We start from the raw sequence: 24,304 nt of genomic DNA on the forward strand, positions 1-24,304 counted from the left end.
ATTCTTGGAAAAATGGGACCCTTAAGGAATGATGTGAAATTAGAGGATTGCTAAGAATAAATGTTAATGAGCTGATAACATTAATGTAAATATAGGATAGATTCTTATTATAGCATTTGTCCTTGGGGCTGGACAAAGAGGTAAATCCCCTCTCCATGCTGCTACAATTTCTAAAAATAAGTTGATTCCCTGTCATTATATTCCATAATTAGTTCGCCCTTCCTTATCTCCAGATAATTATATCTGGAACTCCATAATACCACCACCAACACTGGCTACATGTGCAGCCTATCTCTGGCCCCTTCAATGTTGGGACGGTAAACAATGTAGACAAAATTAGCCCGGCTATCTAATGGGACTAGATTTTTACAACGTTTCGTACCATCATTATTATCCATCTAAATTAAATCAGAATGCTTTGATTAAAACTGGACTGTGCTGGAAAGTTAAAAAAGTATAATCTGATCTCTGTACACTCACGTGATCTTTTGAACTTTGACTGTTGATGTTTTATTGTCGTTAATATGTAACGTCCAGGTGTTAGAATAGAGGCTGGACTAAAGTAGAACGTAGAGTGGGTCAAGTTCTTCCAGATACTGCAGCCCACAGATGCTTATTATTCTGACCCCATTGCAGTTTCAGTACAGGGATCCTCCCGGGTATCCTGTAGTCCTAGTGCCTGAGTCCTGCCTGATATGCCAAATTGGGAATAACAGATCAATCAGATAAGCTTTTTAGAGACCAATTCCCTCTTTTCTGCTTCCAAGGAAGGAAGTAGAAGACGTAAATCAATTATCTCAACACTTTAAACAACATTTTTAACACTAGTGTTAGTGTCAACATTTTTTTATCACTAGCACTCTTATATTATGAACTCAGGGCGTATCACGCTCCCGGAGCCACTGCTTTTCCCAAGTAATCGATAAAAACCTGCACATTTTTGGCAGGATGATCTCCCGGAGTCACAAGATGCCGAAGATCACTATCTAGCAAAAACAGGTACACCATTTCCTTGCTTTCTTCCTGGCTCAGTCTGCTCCTAGATTAATGAAGCCTACCTTGTGAAGGAAAGAGGCTTATCTTTTTAGTTCCAGCAATAAAAACCTGAGCCTTTTAAAAATTAGATCTTCAGGGAGATGTTACAATAAGCCCTTCGGTGGCAGTACCTTTGGTGTACAGGACTCGCCCTGTGCCACACTAAATAAGTCGTTGCTGCCAACTTTGATGATCGTTTCCTTTTTGTACAATCGATTCAACATCAACTGGCTTTTGTCACTCAACTTGTTCGCGGCCTTCTTTATCAGCAAATCATCCTGCGTGTCCTCGAGTCCCAGACAAACTTCTGTGTCTACATCTGTTTTCTAGCAAGTAGGAAGTTGATTGATTTTCCTCAATTCTTGCCATGGTCAATACCTTGATCGATTAGAGTTCTGTTCGATAAAAAAATTTAAATTCACCAATTCTATTGTTTAAACAAACTTCTATGTAGTTTAAACAGAATTTTTTACTCATGAGTAAAACGTCCCAGTCTCAACAATGGCGTCCTTTCTCATTGTTATTTACTCGCCTCTTCTCAACCCAACTAAGCAGCGTTACCACTCACAATTAGAATTGAAAATTTGCAGACATCTTTGAGTGCGTATTGTTTACTGTTCAAGGTGATAAATGTAAACAGTTAAATGTTAAAAAAAAAGAAGAAGATTTGTTGATCTATTTTGGAAATATGAATCGCCATTGGCTAATTTGTTTGTTACACATTTAAACGAGGAAATTATGTTGATGGATTTTTATTTGTTTTGGTTTTGGGAGGGAGGGGGGGTTGTTTACGCGAGTAGCTGTGATTGGTTCAGTCAGTTTTCTGTGAAATAATGGAAACAATTAAATTAGTTCTAAAAAAAAATAAGATTTCTATTCTTTCATTTTATGCACCTTTGTGAAAGGGGGGTTGTTGCATTTACTACGATAAAATCGAAAATCAACTCGATTTCCAATACCTTCTGTTGCTAGATTAGAGCAAGGGGAAGGGAAAATCACTTAATAGTAAAATCACTTAATAGTAAAATCGCTTAACAGTAGAATCACTTAATAGTAAAATCGCTTAATAGTAAAATCACTTGATAGTAAAATCATTTCATAGTAAAATCACTTGATAGTAAATTCACATAATAGTAAAATTACTTAATAATAAAATCACTTAATAGTAAAATCGCTTAACAGTAGAATCACTTAATAATAAAATCACTTAATAGTAAAATCGCTTAATAGTAAAATCGCGTAATAGTAAAATCACTTAATAATAAAATCACTTAATAGTAAAATCGCTTAACAGTAGAATCACTTAATAGTAAAATCACTTAATAATAAAATCACTTAATAGTAAAATCGCTTAATAGTAAAATCACGTAATAGTAAAATCACTTAATAATAAAATCACTTAATAGTAAAATCGCTTAACAGTAGAATCACTTAATAATAAAATCGCTTAATAGTAAAATCACGTAATAGTAAAATCACTTAATAATAAAATCACTTAATAGTAAAATCGCTTAATAGTAAAATCGCGTAATAGTAAAATCACTTAATAATAAAATCACTTAATAGTAAAATCGCTTAACAGTAGAATCACTTAATAGTAAAATCACTTGATAATAAAATCGCTTAATAGTAAAATCACTTAATAATAAAATTGCTTAATAGTTTATTAAAAAGTCTTTTATTGAAATTTACTGCGGCAAGAATTGTTGCAACAAGTAAATATGGTACATGATAAAAATAATATCAGGATAAACGAGTGGAGAAGGCACCCCAGTAGTGTCAACTCCATTATCGTGGACATACGTTAGACTGCTCTTATGATGAGAGTAGATCGCGAAAGGCCATCTTCTCTTCAATCTTCTTAGAGGATCATCTGGTATTGCCGGAAGAAGATAGGTTGTTCGAATAGAGGGGTTAGGATGAGCTGTGGTAGAGGAATGAAATTTGAGAAAACTAGTTTTAGCAAGATCTTAAATGAAAGGGATTTTGTTGAGATCATTACGGAGGATGGTAAGGTTACAAATATAGAATGGAGTGTTAAGAAGTTTTCGATGAACATATTTTTGACTGTAATATCTGGAGGCCTAGAGAATTGAACGTTTAGTCGATCCTCATACTTCGATACTTCGTTTGACTTAATAGTATAATCACTTAATAATAATATCGCTTATAGAAAATCACTTAATAGTAAAATCACTAAATAGTAAACGAGCAGATTTCAATAATATCGATTGTAGCTTTGAACTGGTATATCGCATTACTTCCTTTCAGTAGGGGCCAGAGAAGTTAACTTAATGGAATTAGATAATTTGTTTTTAATTTTTTTTTTTCTAAGTATTCTACCTGCTAGATCCTGAAGGAGGACTAGAAAGTGGGCTCTCCCGTTGAGAGGTGGCGCTAACAAGTCGCCATAGTTTTCTCTATTAACTTTTAAACATATCTCTCTCCAATTAACATCTTAATCAAGCTGGAGATTTAAATTTTCAGAACAGGTTCTTTATTTTCTATTCTTTAATTTTAGAAAGTTATTGTAACTTAATCTAGGAGATGCTAGATTCACATATTGGTCCAACTTGGTTTAAAAATCATTGGAAATCTGAAGAACGTGACCTCTCTAAAAACAGAAATTTACAACTTTAGGCTTCTACAAAAAAAAAAAAAAAAAACTAAGCGTTAAGAATGCTCTAGTATTATAGACGGTTCTTCTTCTAAGATCGTGAATAATTGCCTAGGATATCGTCCATCATCCTCTGTCATGATGATTTAATGCTAGTTATGTGCTATAGAGAGTATACGATTCTTCCAAACAGTTCTACCAAACGCTTCGGTAATAGTGTTGTAAACTTATTAAGTCCAAACAGTTTGGATGATTTATCCCTCCAATTCTGGGACTTAAAATAAAGTTTCGAGTTTTTTTACAGATTTTTAACATGATATATATTTATTTTTATTTTTTTCAAACATCATATCTTAAAATATATTTTATTTTAACATCAACTCGATAGTAAAAGATCACACTTCTCTGAAATAAAACAGCACACCTTGTAACACACTTGTATTCATCCTGGAAATGCCGTAATAGATCTCCATGGTACAATCTGTGAACAAAATTAAAACAAGATTACATAAATAGTTAATGAGATATAAAGTGGCGATGTTTTAGTGATAATAGTTAATGAGATATGGAAGGTTAAAGTTTCGTGGTTTTCAAAACCCTTCAAATTTCAAACCTTTATATCTCCCATTGTAATGTTCAGAATTCAGTGCTCTCTTTACCAAAATGTAGAGAAAACTTAGGTCTATAACTGATGTAAGTGGCAATGTTTTAGTAATAATAGTTAATGAGATATAGCAGGTTAAAGTTTGAAACCCTTCAAATTTCATACCTTTATTTCTCACGTTGTAGTGTTCAGAATACAATGCTCTCTTTACCTAAATGTAGAGAAAACTTAGGTCTATAACTGATGTAAGTGGCAATGTTTTAGTGTAAATAGTTAATGAAATATGGAAGGTTAAATTTTGGGAGTTTTCAAATACTTTAAATTTCAAACCACTATATCTCCGTTCGTATTGTTCAGGATTCAATGTTCTCTTTACCAAAATGTAGAGAAAACTTAGCTCTATAATTGAGATAAGTAGCAATGTTTTAGTGATAATAGTTAATGAGTTATAGCAGGTTAAATTTTGGAGGTTTTCAAAACCCTTCAAATTTCAAACCTTTATATCTCCGTTCGTGATTTTCAAAATTCAATGATTTTCTTACTTAAATGTAGAGAAAACTTAGCTCTATAACTGATAGTAATAGCGTTGTTTTTGTGATAATAGCTGTTGAGATATGGAAGGTTAAATTTTGTTGGTTTTCAATTTCGTTCGAATTTTAATCGTTTATATCTCTTTTTGTATTCATCAGATTTTAATGATTTCTTTACCGAATTGTAGAGAAAACTTAGCTCTATAACTGATATAAATTGCATTGTTTTAGTGATAATAGTTATTGAGATATGGAAGGTTAAATTTTAGAGGTTTTCAATTGCGTTGGATGGATTCACGTTGTGAATATTTAATGTGATATAGAAAGTTAAATTTTAGAGTTGTAGTAATGCGTTGAAATTTCAAAGTTTTATGTCTCTCTTCGAATAATTGAGAATTCAATGAAATGTTTACCGAATTAATAGGTATTAGGTCGAGACTTTTAAAATGCAAATCTATACAAAATTTTGATTTGAATGACACTTCAATCATGAAAATCGTTTCATTCGTCGATAATTTCAAACGATTTGCACACTTTTCTTTAATAGATGTGTGAGGCAGAACGTTGATTTTTTATTAGATTGGGGATCCCTAACCCTTTCAACTTGCCAAATTTTTATCAATATCAAGCTAAGATTTTACAGAGTAATTAGTAATAACAAGTTTGGAGGGGGCTTTATATAAAGGGGGCTAACTCTTCTCCCATTCGATTGTCAGCGTCGAGACCCCCGTAAGGCACATCTACATAAAATTCCGAATCGAATGACACCTTATTGATGAAAATCGGTTCGCGCGTCTAGGCGCTATGTTGTTTACAACCAATAAGAAGTACAACAACAATTTGAAAATGCCGTTTTTCCTCATTTTCAGCAACTTTTTTCTCGAAACCTATTAGATCTGGGTTGTTGCAAAAAAATTGCAGTCATAAAGGAGGGTTTGCTCTATAATTTAAAGAAAATTTGGGAATATTATCCTTTTATAGTAGAAGAGAAAAAAATTGTCAAAGTTGGGTGTTTTTCAGCGTTACGCTTTTTCGTGCACTTTTTGACGATCAACCTTTATGCAACTGTCCTAGCGGACAGTTTTAAAACTGCTAACACTTTTTAATTACAAGATTACCTCACCTTATTAGCTGTTCAATTCTTCTGCTGTTAAAATAACCTTACAAGAATCATTAATTGAGGTTTTGTATTTTAATGAGTGATTGAGGTGGGCGGAGAGAGGGGACAAGGAAAAATTGTGAGTAATTTATTGGACCTTTCTAAAGGTAATTTCTATGCAGTTTTCCTTGTTCAGTATAATCTTAGAACTGGTTTTTAGTTTCAAAAAATTGTTCTTTAATTTCACTTTTAAGATTGACTTCTGTTCGGTTTCGAATCATTTTTATCATCTTTCACTGCTATTTCGTTAAATTTTTTAAATGTTGGTAAAATCTCCAAAACTGGCTTCCGTTAAGAAGGTTTGATCGAAATGTGTGGGTCTTTAATGTGGGCATTTTTTTGAAGTTCTTGCTTCAATCGCTGTGGAGGGTCAGAGTAGGGGATTCTTCTAATCCTGTGATTTCCGTTGGGAGGAAGTGGTGTATCCTTTTTCTTTGGGGGGGGGGGGTGGTGAAGAAGCTATCTGGGACGAGGGAGTGGGTATACAGCAGTCCTTCTGTTCATCCTAGAGATTTCTTAGCGACTGTAATAGGGATGTAGCCTCTCCCCTTAGATTAGAATATCTGGGCCGCTATTTCATCAAGGTTTGAAGAAGCTTTTCTGGCACGAAGGAGTGATACGACTGTCCTCCTGTGCGTCCCAGAGATTTCTTAGCGACTGTAATAGGGGTGGGTATATTCTCTCCCCTAGATTAGAATATCTGGGCCGCTGTTTCATCAAGGTTTGGAGAAGCTCTTCTGGCACGAGGAAGTGGGTTTACGGCCGTCCTCCTGTTCGTCCTAGAGATTTCTTAGCGACTGTAATAGGGGTATATTCTCTCCCCTAGATTAGAATAACTAGACCGCTGCTTCATCAAGTGTTATCCCTATCAAGAAATAATTATCTCTTGACTTTTGTCTTCTCTCTTCCAAAAAAAGACTTTCCGGGAGAGCCTGGTTCCCTCAGGAAGTGGTTATACAGTAAACGGAACAGTTTAAAGACGTTTAGCAGATTGTACAAATATTTGGCAGCAAATTTCCGTTTAATAGAGTTTATAACTCTCTAATAGTGCTTACGTGTTAATCGATTTTGGCAGAGGTTGCGTTTAATAGATGTACTTGTTTGTGGACAATGATGCGTGAATGAATAAGTTCTTCGCATTTGGTTGGAATATCAAGTACCCCACTCCAACGATATGGATGCCGACATGACATTAATTCAATTTTCTATTGTTTGTTTGTTTTCAGACATGAGCCGTGCTTCGTCGGGGGCGTTGGCCGGCTCTGTGGAAGAGCTGGAAGCCCGGGTCAGACTACTAGAAGCCGAACTGAAGAAGAAAGATGAAGAAATACTGGAATTAAAGTCACATCTAGATAAATTTCAATCTGTCTTCCCGTTTCACATGTCCTCGCCAACAACACAGACTAACAATAACAATAATAACAATAACAATAGCTATTATAATAAAGGCGAGGTAGTGAGCAGGCCGCGTAAACAGCGCGCCCAAGGGATATCGGCCGAACCTCAAGACATCACCACCATACAGGAGTTGGCCAATCAGAAGTTTCCAGTTATCAGCAAAAATGACAGGTTGGTGGTTTTAGTTTTTTTAAAAATTATTATCTATTCAACAATTACTTGGAATTTAAGACGTCTGGAGGCATCTTAGTGCCTCCGGCATTGTGTTCTCTCATTGTGCACAACAATGGCTGCTTTAGAAAGAGAAAATGTACAGGATCAATGCTTCTGGATTTGAAACCGGTTGCTCTTGCGGAAGCAGAACTTGGTTTCATCAGGGTTTAAGAACAACTTCGTTGCAAGATACTTTACTGTTACTTGAATCTTCTTGCTCCAGAATTTTGAGTACCTATAACATATACTTTTGTATCCAGGATATCCTAGCTCTAGCACGCCTCTTACAGGATATCAAACAGCTCTCTTAGGTATCTGTCCATTGACCGATATCATGTTTACAAGGCAGACATCATCTTTAGTTCCCAAAAAAAAAAAAAACCGCACTTCCTGACGTAAATATTTCATTTCCTCCTCTTGCAATTCATGCCAAAACGATACCAATTAATTTGGACATTCTTCTTACATAAAACTAGTACTTAGAATAATAGGTTTCTTATTCAGATTTGTCACGTCAGTATTCATCTTGGAGGGGTCTCAGAAAAATCTTGACCAACCCGTTTTTTACGAAAAAGTATTCTGTGGGTTCGAAACAGAAGTTTTTATTTGAACAATTCGTACTTTTAAAAAATTCGTTTTAGGGCATTTTGAGGTATAAGTTTAAGTATAAAAGATGGTTGAATGAGCTCATTGAATTTTTTTCATTAATATTTCAAATAAGAATTTTTAAACGGAAGTTATAATAAAATATTATATTTTCTATAAATATGTAGATTATCTGTTTATCTGTCATTCTATCAGGATGGCTACGTCAGCGGAAATAAAAAAAGAGTCATTTCCCCTGTAATAACAGCGCGACTCAAGATTCTTTCTGCGTAATAAACAATTCGTTCTGCGAATAACTAGTTTTCTTATAGCGTCGTCGTTTTACATAGGCTGTAACTCGATCTGGGAAAAATACGTTCTAGTAGTAGTAAGTAGTAAAGTAATCGCCTATTTTTTTTAGGCGGGGCTTAACGTCCAACTACTAATTAGGTGTCGTGGACGGAGGCGACTAGCAAACATACGAGTACTTTACTGTAAATTTCTTTTGTTAACCATTAAATAAAATCCAAGGCCTAGACCGGGGATCGAACCCACTAAACCAACAATACATCTTAGCATTGCGGGTCTAGTCTATAACCGCCTGTACATACTTTACTGTAAATTTCTTTTATTAACCATTAAATAAAATCCAAGGCCTAAAGACCGGGAATCGAACCCACTAAACCAACAATACAACTTTGCTTTGCGGGTCTAGTCTATAACCGCCTGTACATACTTTACTGTAAATTTCTTTTATTAACCATTAAATAAAATCCAAGGCCTAAAGACCGGGAATCGAACCCACTAAACCAACAATACATATTAGCTTTGCCAGGTCTCGAATACGTTCTAGTAAAGCCTTTGAGAAGGTTTCGAGATCTATTCTGTTTTTTTTTTAATTATTCTCATTAAAAATAATCTATTATAGGTACTCAAACGACTTTTACATGATTAATTTTTATTGAAACTTACAATTTGCATTAAAAAGTAGTTCACTTCAATATTATTCGTTTTCACTTTAAGGAAATCATTTTCCTTAAAAAGAAAATTGACAAAAACCTGTTTTAAGTGAAAACTGCAGTTCACGGTGAGCCTAATTTTCTTCTCTATTTTATAGTGCCCGCTGTAGAGACCATTGAAAACAAATTTTTTTCCTAAATTCAGAGGTCCTAAAATTGGGCATTTCCGGTGGAAAGACGAAATGGTTTAAACCGCCATACTTTTGATAATATTAAAGTGAAAGTAAAGAATGCAAAATTTAGGATTTCAGTTGTGGCGTAACATAAGATTTAAATTCGTAATCACTCGGCTTAATTTGTTCCTTCCGCTCTAATATTATCAAAACTATGGAGCGCTGCTATAAATAGACCCTTCCGGTGGTGTTGTTGCGGGCAAGCTAACATCTCGCCGTGATTCTAACTCTCTGAACGGCGGCGACCTTCAATTGCGTGACTCCTTGCTGCCTCCGTCTATTCTCCAATCTCTCCTCACTTGCACGAACAGACGCTCCCCTAGATTTCTAAACTGAATACTGTTTACTCCCAATTGATACTCAATTCTGGTTTCACTCATTCAGTCTATTCCTAGTTCATGTGTGTTTTTACACCCTTGGATTTAGCACGTAGCCCTAGTTGTGAACGTCACAATTTTTATTTTTAGATTCTCTAAATCTTTTGTCTTTTGAATTGATTGTATTAATTTCACTTCCTGTGAATAGTTCAAGAGGAAGTATTGAGATGGTCAAATTTTTTTCGAAACTCGTGGTTTTGGCCGGAAATATTCGCTTTGAGCCCTTCTGACTCCATAAAAGTGTCGGTCTCAGAATGTATTCAGTATAAATCCCTTTACGTACATTGCAGGAAGTTCAATTTTTTCTTTAACTATTAGGAAATAAGCTTTTGGATACCAGCCAACCGGAAATGCGTCTTTAGTGGATAAATTTTCCAATTTCTTGACCTTTTTCGTGGAAAATAATTCCAGCAGTTTCCTTTAAATTCGGCATACTTATCGCGCACTTTTATACAGTGATGCTTGGAACTTATTTTTGAAAGTTTCATTTCGGGATAATTTTTCTCTGAAGAAGGATATTGGAGGATGGAATTGGGCTGGAAATAAATCACACTTTTAGTAAAACTCTGTGTCTTAGCGCAGCTGGAACGCTGTAACAACAGATGAAGGAATAACAAAAGTTATAGAACTTGTTGTGCGCTCTAGTTCGTTGGGTGTAACCCCTTAGCTTTAGATGATGCACAACAGGCGTATTGGCGTAGATGTTCCCAGAGTGTTGGTACGTAGTTCTAGTTGCTAGAAACTAGAGAGAGCCCCAGAGCCCCAGTCTAGGGCCACACTATCCCAACACTAGAAATAGTGCGCTGCCTGTTTAGCCTCTGAATTGTTCTGGTAATCATAGAGGAGAAGACTCTCCGCCACTATCAACCTCTGTTATGTTTGATGACCTTCAAACTCTTGGCCCCCTCTCCACCATTTTCTCCTCCTCCCACACAGCATGATGTTCGAACTCTCCTATTTCTATAAATAGACTTCCCCCTCCTATTTGCATTGTGTGTGCCACCTCTTTACAAACACTACCAGTGGCACCATCTCTTTATAGTGTAAATAACTATTATACTTAATCTATTGTAAATATTTATATTTGTAATTTAAGTCCTAACTTCGCCTCTTGAACTTTTTATTTTTTTACTTTCGTAATTGTGACGTAGCCTTTGTGACCTTTATCGCTAAATGTTTTTTTTCAATTATATTCGTTTCTCTTAATTAACTATTTCGTAAATATTGTAAATTTTTGGAATTACTACATCGTTTTGTTGGAAAGCGGGTGTAAAGAGGTTTTACTCCCAGTTTTCCTTCCTTGAAAAATGGGATATAGCTCACAGTGCTTTCCAAAAATTCTTTATTTTCTACTGATTCCAGAAGTGGAGTGCGATAACGAAACATGAGTGTTGGTCTAGTGGTCAAGAACGTGGCTTCGTATCTCGGAGATCACCGGTTCGAATCCCGTGTTCGGCTACTTTTTATTTATTTAAAAAATAAAAAAATAGGTAACAGTAAAGTATGTGCCTCCGTCCACGATACCTAATTGGTAGTTGGGACGTGAACTTCTGCTTGAAGAATAATAGGCGATTATTTTACTTCCTCTTCAAGGATCTTGACTAAATCTCTGAACCCGGAAGAACCCACTTTCTGGCGTTAATGGATTTTCTTTAAACTTTTTATACACGTTGGTCTTTTTCAAGGAAAATAATTGGTTTCAGTGCACTTCTGGGAGAAAAGAGTTTGTAGGCTTCCCTCTAATCTACCATTTTAGGACCAAGCACCGACCTACCATGTATTTCATTAATAGATTACGTCTGTGAATGCGAAAAAATTAGCACCGGAAGTAGCCATTCTGCTGAGTGGAGTTTTCACGGCTATAAGATGTTTCGAGGGAAATGGCTCTATTTTCTTTCAACGTAGTGTGCTCATTGTTGCTCAAAATAGTTCCCTGTTTTGGGGGGGGGGGAGCTAACCTGATCGCTATTTTTGCCCTACTTCCTTCCAACCATCCGGACAATGAATACGTACTAATTAGTACACTTAACACTAAAGTAAACACACTAACAACTAAAACTTTTAACAATCTATTTTCTCAAAGTTTACGATACTTTATGTACATTTTCCTCTATGACGTTTATTTCTAACACATTTACAGAACAATTCAATCAAGGTGGACTAACTTTGAAAGTGGGAAAGGCATTTCCTACGCCATGTTAATATAATGTACGGTCCTGTAAGTTATTTACTACATAATATGTTAGAGTGGTAAACGTGTTGCTTTTTGAGGAAAATCCCAAAAGTGGAAGTCAATTTTACGTAATGAGATTTTTCTTTTCATTTTTTCGGGGTCTGGTTGGAAAATATTTCCTTAGGAATTTTCTTCAAACCATGAAAAACAAAAATCTCCGTGAATCTAGGTGTGATTTTTATGTCTTTCTACTTCTCACATTGAATTTAGAATCAGAGAGGGTATTACTTCCGTTTTAGAACATAGAACCCACTCATTGTGGCACCCGATGATATATAAAATAAAAATTCATGAATATTTCTGAGGCTATCCATACTTCCGCTATTTTTTCGGATGTTGTAGGTCAGTGAGTACAGAGCAGTAGTTTGGTCGGATGCTGTTCTTCGTCTCCACACCACCACCACTTCATCAACGCACCGACAATAAAGCCTCTACGTAATTAACAGGTACTCAGTTGAGTGAACCTTCCAAGCGATAACCAAGAATGCCTCCCCGAAGATTAAAAACAGGTTACCCAGTTTTACCAACATAACCAACAGCTGTACAGAAATAGACTTTTTTTTTTTGAAGGTCGTTTGTTTTTGTCGACCTTGTTAGGGTCACCTAGACTTAGGTTAATTTCTTACACGTGCGTTCGGATTAACATAAACACATAAGTAATGTGCCTTACCTAGTTCTCATTTGAATCGAAAAAAACAATCTTTGGTTTTAATTTATTAATGTATTTGTTTCTTAATTATCATTTTGTAGAACAGCATTGTCTTGACACACGCTTTTAGAACAGGTGGCAGCAAAACTAAGCGAAGTAAAACATTTCCGGTGCGGTCCTACGTACAAACTTCCTGTTGCTACAGTCCCCGAGTTTTCTGACTCATTCTCTGCTAGCTCAGGATTACCCAATATATTTAATCCTTACATTGCACCAAACCCACACTTTAGAGTTTCGATGGGGGAGCTCCTCATCTCCCCTCACGGAAAAGCTCGAATTTCCCAGGGAAAAAAATAATCCAAATTAATATTAAAGGCACAATAAGTGGGCGTGTTCATAGATCGAAAACAATTTTATGAACAATTTTTGAGTAGAGAATCGACTTGTTTCGACAATTAATGGAAAGAATTAAACAAAGCCCAAAATTTTTGCCACACAGCTTGATCGAGTCTACAGACATTCAAGATTCAGCTCAATTGTCCAGTATTTGTAGGATATTGTCATGATAATGATGATCGTATATGAAGACTTGCTATTTTCTGGTCATTAATAGGTCATAACAGGGAAAGACATCTTAAAAGTTGATGATACTTTTAAAACAAGAAAGATTGGAGTGGGGGTAACTAAGTTGGTAACCTAACTGTTTTATTCCGACATAATTCTTCAATCAAATCAAAATTAGGCACTTGATAATTGAAATAAAACATATTCTGTAATCATTCATAAACCGTAGTGGATGGTGTGACGTAAAATAAATCTTCAAAATAATTTATTATTATTTTTGCTAAATTTCATTCTTTATTAAATACCTATGGAGGAAAAAATAGTGAAAAAATTCTAGAGTACGATTTTGATATAAATTAAAGGCCTAAAAAGTCTTAATGGCGGAACGTAGAATGGTAGGTGGGCGTGGTGCAGTAGTGTGTGGCTTAACGCTACCTACCTACGGTTCTATTGGCCAGTGTACACGCCCACAAGTCGTTTGTTGGATTCGCCATTAGGGTTTTTAATGCCTATTTTATAGGTTAAAACAATAGTTTAGAATTTTTTTACTATTTTTCCCTCCGTAGGTATTTCATGAAGAATCAATTTATGCCATAAAAATTATAACTTCAAAAATTAATGTAATTTTTAACCTAACTGTTATATTGTGACCAAATTCTTCAATCAAATCAAAATTAGGCACTTGATAATTGAAATAAAACATATTCTGCAATCTTTCATAAACCGTAGTTGATGGTGTGACGTAAAATAAATCTTCAAAATTATTTATTATTATTTTTGCATAATTCCAATCTTTATTAAATACCTATGGGGGAAAAAATAGTGAAAAAATTCTAGAGTACAATTTTGATATAAATTAAAGGCCTAAAAAGTCTTAATGGTAGAACGTAGAATGGTAGGTGGGCGTGGTGTAGTAGTGTGTGGCTTAACGCTACCTACCTACGGTTCTATTGGCCAGTATACACGCCCACAAGGCGCTTGTACAATCCGCCATTAGGATGTTTAAGCCCAATTTTATCAATTAAAACAATAGTTTAGAATTTTTTTACTATTTTTTCATCCGTAGGTATTTCATGAAGAATCAATTTATGCCATAAAAATTATAACTTCAAAAATTAATGTAATTTTTAACCTAACTGTTTTATTCTGACCAAATTCTTCAATCAAATCAAAATTAGGCACATGATAATTGAAATAAAACATATTCTGTAATCATTCATAAACCGTAGTGGATGGTGTGACGTAAAATAAATCTTCAAAATAATTTATTATTATTTTTGCTAAATTTCATTCTTTATCAAATACCTATGGAGGAAAAAATAGTGAAAAAATTCTAGAGTACGATTTTGATATAAATTAAAGGCCTAAAAAGTCTTAATGGTAGAACGTAGAATGGTAGGTGGGCGTGGTGCAGTAGTGTGTGGCTTAACGCTACCTACCTACGGTTCTATTGGCCAGTATACACGCCCACAAGGCGCTTGTACAATCCGCCATTAGGATGTTTAAGCCCAATTTTATCAATTAAAACAATAGTTTAGAATTTTTTTACTATTTTTTCATCCGTAGGTATTTCATGAAGAATCAATTTATGCCATAAAAATTATAACTTCAAAAATTAATGTAATTTTTAACCTAACTGTTTTATTCTGACCAAATTCTTCAATCAAATCAAAATTAGGCACATGATAATTGAAATAAAACATATTCTGTAATCATTCATAAACCGTAGTGGATGGTGTGACGTAAAATAAATCTTCAAAATAATTTATTATTATTTTTGCTAAATTTCATTCTTTATCAAATACCTATGGAGGAAAAAATAGTGAAAAAATTCTAGAGTACGATTTTGATATAAATTAAAGGCCTAAAAAGTCTTAATGGTAGAACGTAGAATGGTAGGTGGGCGTGGTGCAGTAGTGTGTGGCTTAACGCTACCTACCTACGGTTCTATTGGCCAGTATACACGCCCACAAGTCGTTTGTTGGATTCGCCATTAGGGTTTTTAATGCCTATTTTATAGGTTAAAACAATAGTTTAGAATTTTTTTACTATTTTTTCATCCGTAGGTATTTCATGAAGAATCAATTTATGCCATAAAAATTATAACTTCAAAAATTAATGTAATTTTTAACCTAACTGTTTTATTCTGACCAAATTCTTCAATCAAATCAAAATTAGGCACATGATAATTGAAATAAAACATATTCTGTAATCATTCATAAACCGTAGTGGATGGTGTGACGTAAAATAAATCTTCAAAATAATTTATTATTATTTTTGCTAAATTTCATTCTTTATTAAATACCTATGGAGGAAAAAATAGTGAAAAAATTCTAGAGTACGATTTTGATATAAATTAAAGGCCTAAAAAGTCTTAATGGTAGAACGTAGAATGGTAGGTGGGCGTGGTGCAGTAGTGTGTGGCTTAACGCTACCTACCTACGGTTCTATTGGCCAGTATACACGCCCACAAGGCGCTTGTACAATCCGCCATTAGGGTTTTTAATGCCTATTTTATAGGTTAAAACAATAGTTTAGAATTTTTTTACTATTTTTCCCTCCGTAGGTATTTCATGAAGAATCAATTTATGCCATAAAAATTATAACTTCAAAAATTAATGTAATTTTTAACCTAACTGTTATATTGTGACCAAATTCTTCAATCAAATCAAAATTAGGCACTTGATAATTGAAATAAAACATATTCTGCAATCTTTCATAAACCGTAGTTGATGGTGTGACGTAAAATAAATCTTCAAAATTATTTATTATTATTTTTGCATAATTCCAATCTTTATTAAATACCTATGGGGGAAAAAATAGTGAAAAAATTCTAGAGTACAATTTTGATATAAATTAAAGGCCTAAAAAGTCTTAATGGTAGAACGTAGAATGGTAGGTGGGCGTGGTGTAGTAGTGTGTGGCTTAACGCTACCTACCTACGGTTCTATTGGCCAGTATACACGCCCACAAGGCGCTTGTACAATCCGCCATTAGGATGTTTAAGCCCAATTTTATCAATTAAAACAATAGTTTAGAATTTTTTTACTATTTTTTCATCCGTAGGTATTTCATGAAGAATCAATTTATGCCATAAAAATTATAACTTCAAAAATTAATGTAATTTTTAACCTAACTGTTTTATTCTGACCAAATTCTTCAATCAAATCAAAATTAGGCACATGATAATTGAAATAAAACATATTCTGTAATCATTCATAAACCGTAGTGGATGGTGTGACGTAAAATAAATCTTCAAAATAATTTATTATTATTTTTGCTAAATTTCATTCTTTATCAAATACCTATGGAGGAAAAAATAGTGAAAAAATTCTAGAGTACGATTTTGATATAAATTAAAGGCCTAAAAAGTCTTAATGGTAGAACGTAGAATGGTAGGTGGGCGTGGTGCAGTAGTGTGTGGCTTAACGCTACCTACCTACGGTTCTATTGGCCAGTATACACGCCCACAAGGCGCTTGTACAATCCGCCATTAGGATGTTTAAGCCCAATTTTATCAATTAAAACAATAGTTTAGAATTTTTTTACTATTTTTTCATCCGTAGGTATTTCATGAAGAATCAATTTATGCCATAAAAATTATAACTTCAAAAATTAATGTAATTTTTAACCTAACTGTTTTATTCTGACCAAATTCTTCAATCAAATCAAAATTAGGCACATGATAATTGAAATAAAACATATTCTGTAATCATTCATAAACCGTAGTGGATGGTGTGACGTAAAATAAATCTTCAAAATAATTTATTATTATTTTTGCTAAATTTCATTCTTTATCAAATACCTATGGAGGAAAAAATAGTGAAAAAATTCTAGAGTACGATTTTGATATAAATTAAAGGCCTAAAAAGTCTTAATGGTAGAACGTAGAATGGTAGGTGGGCGTGGTGCAGTAGTGTGTGGCTTAACGCTACCTACCTACGGTTCTATTGGCCAGTATACACGCCCACAAGTCGTTTGTTGGATTCGCCATTAGGGTTTTTAATGCCTATTTTATAGGTTAAAACAATAGTTTAGAATTTTTTTACTATTTTTTCATCCGTAGGTATTTCATGAAGAATCAATTTATGCCATAAAAATTATAACTTCAAAAATTAATGTAATTTTTAACCTAACTGTTTTATTCTGACCAAATTCTTCAATCAAATCAAAATTAGGCACATGATAATTGAAATAAAACATATTCTGTAATCATTCATAAACCGTAGTGGATGGTGTGACGTAAAATAAATCTTCAAAATAATTTATTATTATTTTTGCTAAATTTCATTCTTTATTAAATACCTATGGAGGAAAAAATAGTGAAAAAATTCTAGAGTACGATTTTGATATAAATTAAAGGCCTAAAAAGTCTTAATGGTAGAACGTAGAATGGTAGGTGGGCGTGGTGCAGTAGTGTGTGGCTTAACGCTACCTACCTACGGTTCTATTGGCCAGTATACACGCCCACAAGGCGCTTGTACAATCCGCCATTAGGATGTTTAAGCCCAATTTTATCAATTAAAACAATAGTTTAGAATTTTTTTACTATTTTTTCATCCGTAGGTATTTCATGAAGAATCAATTTATGCCATAAAAATTATAACTTCAAAAATTAATGTAATTTTTAACCTAACTGTTTTATTCTGACCAAATTCTTCAATCAAATCAAAATTAGGCACTTGATAATTGAAATAAAACATATTCTGTAATCATTCATAAACCGTAGTGGATGGTGTGACGTAAAATAAATCATCAAAATAATTTATTATTATTTTTGCTAAATTTCATTCTTTATCAAATACCTATGGAGGGAAAAATAGTGAAAAAATTCTAGAGTACGATTTTGATATAAATTAAAGGCCTAAAAAGTCTTAATGGTAGAACGTAGAATGGTAGGTGGGCGTGGTGCAGTAGTGTGTGGCTTAACGCTACCTACCTACGGTTCTATTGGCCAGTATACACGCCCACAAGGCGCTTGTACAATCCGCCATTAGGATGTTTAAGCCCAATTTTATCAATTAAAACAATAGTTTAGAATTTTTTTACTATTTTTTCATCCGTAGGTATTTCATGAAGAATCAATTTATGCCATAAAAATTATAACTTCAAAAATTAATGTAATTTTTAACCTAACTGTTTTATTCTGACCAAATTCTTCAATCAAATCAAAATTAGGCACTTGATAATTGAAATAAAACATATTCTGTAATCATTCATAAACCGTAGTGGATGGTGTGACGTAAAATAAATCATCAAAATAATTTATTATTATTTTTGCTAAATTTCATTCTTTATCAAATACCTATGGAGGGAAAAATAGTGAAAAAATTCTAGAGTACGATTTTGATATGAATTAAAGGCCTAAAAAGTCCTAATGGTAGAACGTAGAATGGTAGGTGGGCGTGGTGCAGTAGTGTGTGGCTTAACGCTACCTACCTACGGTTCTATTGGCCAGTATACACGCCCACAAGGCGCTTGTACGATCCGCCATTAGGATGTTTAATGCCTATTTTATAGGTTAAAACAATAGTTTAGAATTTTTTTACTATTTTTCCCTCCGTAGGTATTTCATGAAGAATCAAATTATGTAATAAAAATTATAACTTCAAAAATTAATGTAATGTAGAACTTTTTGTTGATTCTGAAGTCTTAAACTTGTAATTCCCCGAGAAAAACAAAAGAATGTCCAACAATCTCTTGACGAAGCATTGAAAGTTCTTTTGCCATTTGCTACTATATTCGTACGTATGTGAATGATCATTTTCAACTAACAAAGTACCGTTCCAACATAAAAAATATTGATAATTGAGACCTTCAGTAACAAAATATTTATCCCAGATTTAATTTATTGTGTGAAAGTAAACAAGCACATCCTTCTCATTAAAAATAATTAAATGATTTTAATAAGAAACATTTTTTTATGGTTTTCTAGTTTTTACAATAAAAGTTTATTTGTGATAATTTATAATAAAATTTCAATTTATGTTTTTTACTTTTTAAAAAGTTTTGACATTGATTTGATGTTTTAATTTCTTTTAAACTTATTAATATTTTTCTAAATACAATATATAGCCTAAAATTATTACATGGTTCTCTTATTTTTACAATCTTCAACTATTTCCTATTTAAAAAAATCGAGAATAAATTTATCGATGTTACAGCCTGATGTTTTCATATAATAAGCTTATAAATACAATCATATCCAAAACCTTAAATCGACCTATAGCCTAATCATTAGGTGTTAGGATATAAAGAGGTCGTCAAGAAATTTTTACTTTAAAAAGGGGGTAGAGGTCGCAAAAAGTTTAAGAAGCCCCGTTATCGAGTGTTAAGTACGAGATGAAGAGATTCAGAGATCGAGGAAAATTAGTGAGTTTTCATGCCAGATATTTGAATGGGAAATTCATTGACCATTTCCCAAAATCAGTTTTCCATTGAATTTTCTTATAGTAAATTATTTTTTGCGCTATGAGTGGTCATTAAAGCAAGTATGATAGACAATCCACATAAAATAACCACGCTACACTATCGCCAGCAACTTTTTTTTTTTAATTTTATTTTATTTATAATATTCTGTCGTCCCGTATCATACTGGTCATAAAAAACTTGTGAACACTATTATCTCCTGTCCATTATCAGAAGTTGTCTACTAAAACTAGTCATAAGTTATGCTGCTGTTAAACGTTTGACTCCAGCTGTGTGAGTGTTATATTCAGAATATTGTCGTCGCGATTTTAAATTTATGAATTTTGAATTTATGTGTAGAACATTGTCATTTGAAACACTTCATTATTATACGTCTACTGATGTGACGTTCTCATCGTTTCTTTTGCTTTGTTTTTTTTTTTTTTATTCCTACCAATAGCGTTCTTTGTTTGTGACTCGGTGAGGACCATATGTTATTATTATTTTATGGATATTTCATTGGCTGCCAGTAATATTTGATTTATTTTTATTGGCTATTTATCAACAGCTGTTTTGCCTATGTGACCTCACTTATTCTTTTTATTATCGGTATTATTTTCTTCACTAGTTATCCCTTTATCATTTTTTATGTATTGGTTATTGAGGAACTATTTGGTAAGTTTTATTTCCTCACAATGCATCAGCAAGAGGAAGTAGGTCATTGTGTCGCAATAATCAATAGTTAGATTAGATTAGATTAGACTAGGGCGGCCTCAGGGCCTACGCCACTGCGACCCCTTTGGGTCTATTGTGGCTCCCCTAACTTTAAAGCTCACCCTCCAGACCTGTTCTTTTAATTAGACTCTTAATGCTGGAGAGCGACTCTTGGGTAAAGCTCTCAGGCCTTGGTTTTTCCTCCCCGAGAAGTAACATCCTTAGCCACACGAGCCCTTCACACTGACACAACACACGTAGTGCCGTTTCCTCCTCTTCCTGACAGAACCTACAGAGGCTATCATCTGCCAGGCCCATGCGATGCATGTGTTTTCTGAGTCTGCAGTGGCCAGTTAACAGGCCTACAATCATCCTGATAGCCCCACGGCCTTGACGGATTAATTCTGCAGTCAGCCTCGGCGAATAGCCTTTAATAAACTCCTTCGCCTGTCTCTGCCCAGTGGTGGCAAGCCACCACTCTTGAGACCTACTCTGCACCCATAAATTAATGGTCGTAGTCTTAACACACTTCGGAACCACAAAACAGGGCTCCGGGCCAACGAAGTATCTCGCAGAGCCTTCCCGGGCCAATAAATCTGCCGCTTCGTAACCCTTATGTCCTGAATGACCAGGTACCCAGACCAGAAAGACCTTATTTTGGTCACTGATTTCCTTCAGAGCACCCAGACAGTCCCAAACCAGTTTTGAGTTAACCTGATAGGAACTAATTGCCCGTAGAGCAGCCTGACTATCCGAGAAAATTACTACCTTAGAATTAATAGTTATCGTCTTTGTTTGTTTTAAACCGGAAGTATCCCCTAAGCCCGAAATAGGTCCCTTAAACCGAAATGGTTTGTGGGTGTTTTTTTATTTTGTGGTCATCGTCATAATTCTGGCCAATAAGCTTTGTGAGAAAATTAGCTAGCCGGAAGTCCCTCTTTACGATTGATTTGTCGATTTTCTTGAGAAGACATCGATCTTTGAATCTAGGAAATATGTGGCCTGTGGGACCCAGTTTCTACCCAGCTGGCAGCCTTTGACCTAAATCTGTAAACCTGTATAGGTCAAACCAATACGAAAATATAGGTCAATAGGTGAATAAAATGGAATGTATGACCTAGTTATTATATATGAGGTTTTGCCTTTTTGTAAATCTACTATCGGAAGGTTATATTTGTACAAATAGTTGGGCGCTCCACCCCAAAAAAAGTACATATACCACATGGTGGGTAATGTTTGGATATAGGTAGGTTGATGTTGAAAAGATTGGCTGTCCAATGTGTACAGCATCTTTCTGTATAAATTCTTGTCATTTCAAAAATAGAATCTACACTTTATTTTGTAAATATGGTACACTTTTAGAACAGGTGAATTTCTTGATTCATTTTTAATGTCTCAGGTACTCCCATCTATTTTTTTTTTTTATTTTAAAATCAAATTATTGCTTCAAATCTTTCAAATACTTTGTTAAAACAGAGATACCGTAAACTCACCTCCAATGCGGCCTTCCTTGATTAAAAGTAATAAATTAAGACAGACCACCTGAAGCTTAACAAATTTTTTGAATTAACCTTTAGAATTAAGCTACGAATTTAAAAAGGAAACCGAGTAATAAGATTAAAAAAACTATTTTAATGAAATGTTAAAACTATAAAATTTATTAAAGCCAATAAAAAAAAACAAAATTTGAAATTCATATTATTATAGGCCAGATGATAGTGTAACAGTTCTGTTATTTGATTTATCTTCTGATAAAGTTAAGGTTGACTGTTAACTTAGCGGAGGGAGCTAGAGGGGGGTCTTTCAAAACTATTTCGGTGTCAGGTTAATAAATTATTTACTAAAATATTTTAGTTTATTTTTTTTAGTTTCTTCAAGGTTAATATCTTGACTAGTTAATTATCTCGGCAATTAGATACGTACAAATAAACAAACAGAGCTACAGGATATTGAAAGATCTCTTTCAGTTACAAGGACTTCACATCGTTGTGACATACTTTAATCTTGTCTGTCAATATGGATATCCAAATTGTTGACCTTTTTCTTTTCTTTGCGTAGAGGTTTTGGCCAGCGGTCGATCCACTATGACCAATATAAGCGGCCTGCCAAGTAGAAGCCTACTGCTAATGTTAGTCTTTGATATTAACAATAATATTGTGAAGTCCGACATATGGCCATAAGAAGGAAGTTTAGAAGAATACTACGTCTGGAATAAAAATATGTCTTCCGGAAGTGTGTTTTTACTAAAAGGGGCTTTTCCCCCCCAAAATTTGTTCGATTTGAACTAGAGGATTCACTGCAAATCTTTCAGCTTTGGTTGGTAACATTTTTTCAAAACAATTTTAAAGGCACTTTTTTGAGAAAAGTGGGGATAGCTGAGTGTCTCTTTAGCCTAATATTCCCTCTCCTTAACATTTATAGGAATTATTAAAGTTGTAAACTGAAGTTCTAAATTCGGAGAAAATAACTCGATTGGTTGAACCTATTATACATTGTAGATATAGACTTAAAGTTACCACAATAGCCGAGTTGTTATAAGACTAGACCCGCAATGCTGAGATGTATTGTTGGTTTAGTGGGTTCGATTCCCCGGTGTCTAGGCCTTGGATTTTATTTAACGGTTAATAAAAGAAATTTATAGTAAAGTATGTTAGGCGGTTAAAGGCTAGACCCGCAATGCTAAAATGTATTGTTGGTTAGTGGGTTCGATTCCCTCGGTCAGGCCTTGGATTTTATTTAATGATGAATGTGAGCAATTTATAGTGGAAGTACGTTTGCTAGTCGCCTCCGTCCACGTCACCTAAATGGTAGTTGGACTTTATAAAGTCTGTTTTCCTTAGAAACTCTAAGCAGGCTTCTTTGATATTAAGCTCTAAAAATCTAATTGCGTAATATAAAAATGTAATCCGACTTGTTGGAACCAGAATTGGGCAAAGATCCGCAGAGTGAGAGGTGACGTACTATTTTAATAGCGGATTTAAAAATAGAGGCCTATTAATCTGGCCTCATTTATTAAAAATAGTCCTTCTTTTGGGACGTGGGTCCATTATTTTCAAAGGTAAAATTTCGTTTAATGTGTTGGTATGTGGGTGCGCTATAAATTCACTAGATTAGGCCTATAAATCTGACTGACACATACAATTATCTATGCGCTAGAAAAATTTGGGAGAAGGGGAAATTGGCCAAATAGTTTACTTACATAAATCTGTTACAAGCCTACTTTGGTAAAATAATACAAATACTAATAATAATAATAATAATAATTTAATAATAATAATTTAATAAAACTTGTCTGTATATCTTAACGTCGTAATATGGACGTTGAAATATTAGGAAATAGTTTTACTTTTTGTAAAGAAATCTATGGATTAGTTACCTTGGCAACCAGCTACTTTTACTTTTTTGTCACTAAGTTTACAAGCTGTGTTTGTTTACAATTCACGTAGCGGAAGTATTAATCACTTCTAATTTTTCGAAAGTATACTTTTGTTCACCGTAAGTTCACGATTTGAGGCCCCTGTTGAGTGCGAAATAATGTTTTGAGCGCTACTGATTTGACTATATGACTATTCTTCTTCTAGCGGCCCCAATATAAATGAGCATTTGCTCTAGAATGGCATCTTTTATGGGTTGCGACATCCCTTAATTCTGGGAAGATTGATAACCTCTCGATTGATCCATTTCCGCTTACTTCTAGCGTATTGAATTTTCCCTAGTCTCTAAGGATATTTGCTTTACATTTTTTTTGTTTTATAGATCCACTAAGGCTAAGATTTATTGTGGTTTGATTCTCAGTCCGTGCTTTAGAAGGCGCCAATGGTAGCCGAGCGGTTAGAGGCGAGACTTGTAAAGCTAATATGTATTATGGTACTGGGTTCGATTCACGGTCTTTAGGCCTTGGATTTTATTTAAAGATTAATATGAGAACTTTATAGTAAAGTATGTTGGGCGGTTATAGGCTAGACCCGCAATGCTAAGATGTATTGTTGGTTTAGTGGATTCGATTCCCCGGTCTCTAGGCGTTGG

The 24,304-nt window shown here is 34.2% G+C and overlaps 1 protein-coding gene across 5 annotated transcripts in view; it reads left to right on the plus strand.

The window, feature by feature from the left end:
* for (cGMP-dependent protein kinase for) overlaps positions 1-24,304 on the plus strand; it is a 334,414-nt gene that overhangs the window by 41,490 nt on the left and 268,620 nt on the right. For all 5 annotated transcript variants that reach the window (XM_074136016.1, XM_074136017.1, XM_074136013.1 and 2 more), the window contains one exon: positions 7,172-7,514. In XM_074136016.1, coding sequence (XP_073992117.1) covers positions 7,174-7,514 — 341 coding nt within the window. In that variant the 5' untranslated portion in view covers positions 7,172-7,173. The remainder of the gene's footprint in view (positions 1-7,171; positions 7,515-24,304) is intronic.

Source organism: Rhodnius prolixus, unplaced genomic scaffold, assembly GCF_049639745.1.
Source record: "Rhodnius prolixus isolate KJV_2025 unplaced genomic scaffold, Rpr scaffold_5, whole genome shotgun sequence".
NCBI classification, from domain to species: domain Eukaryota; kingdom Metazoa; phylum Arthropoda; class Insecta; order Hemiptera; family Reduviidae; genus Rhodnius; species Rhodnius prolixus.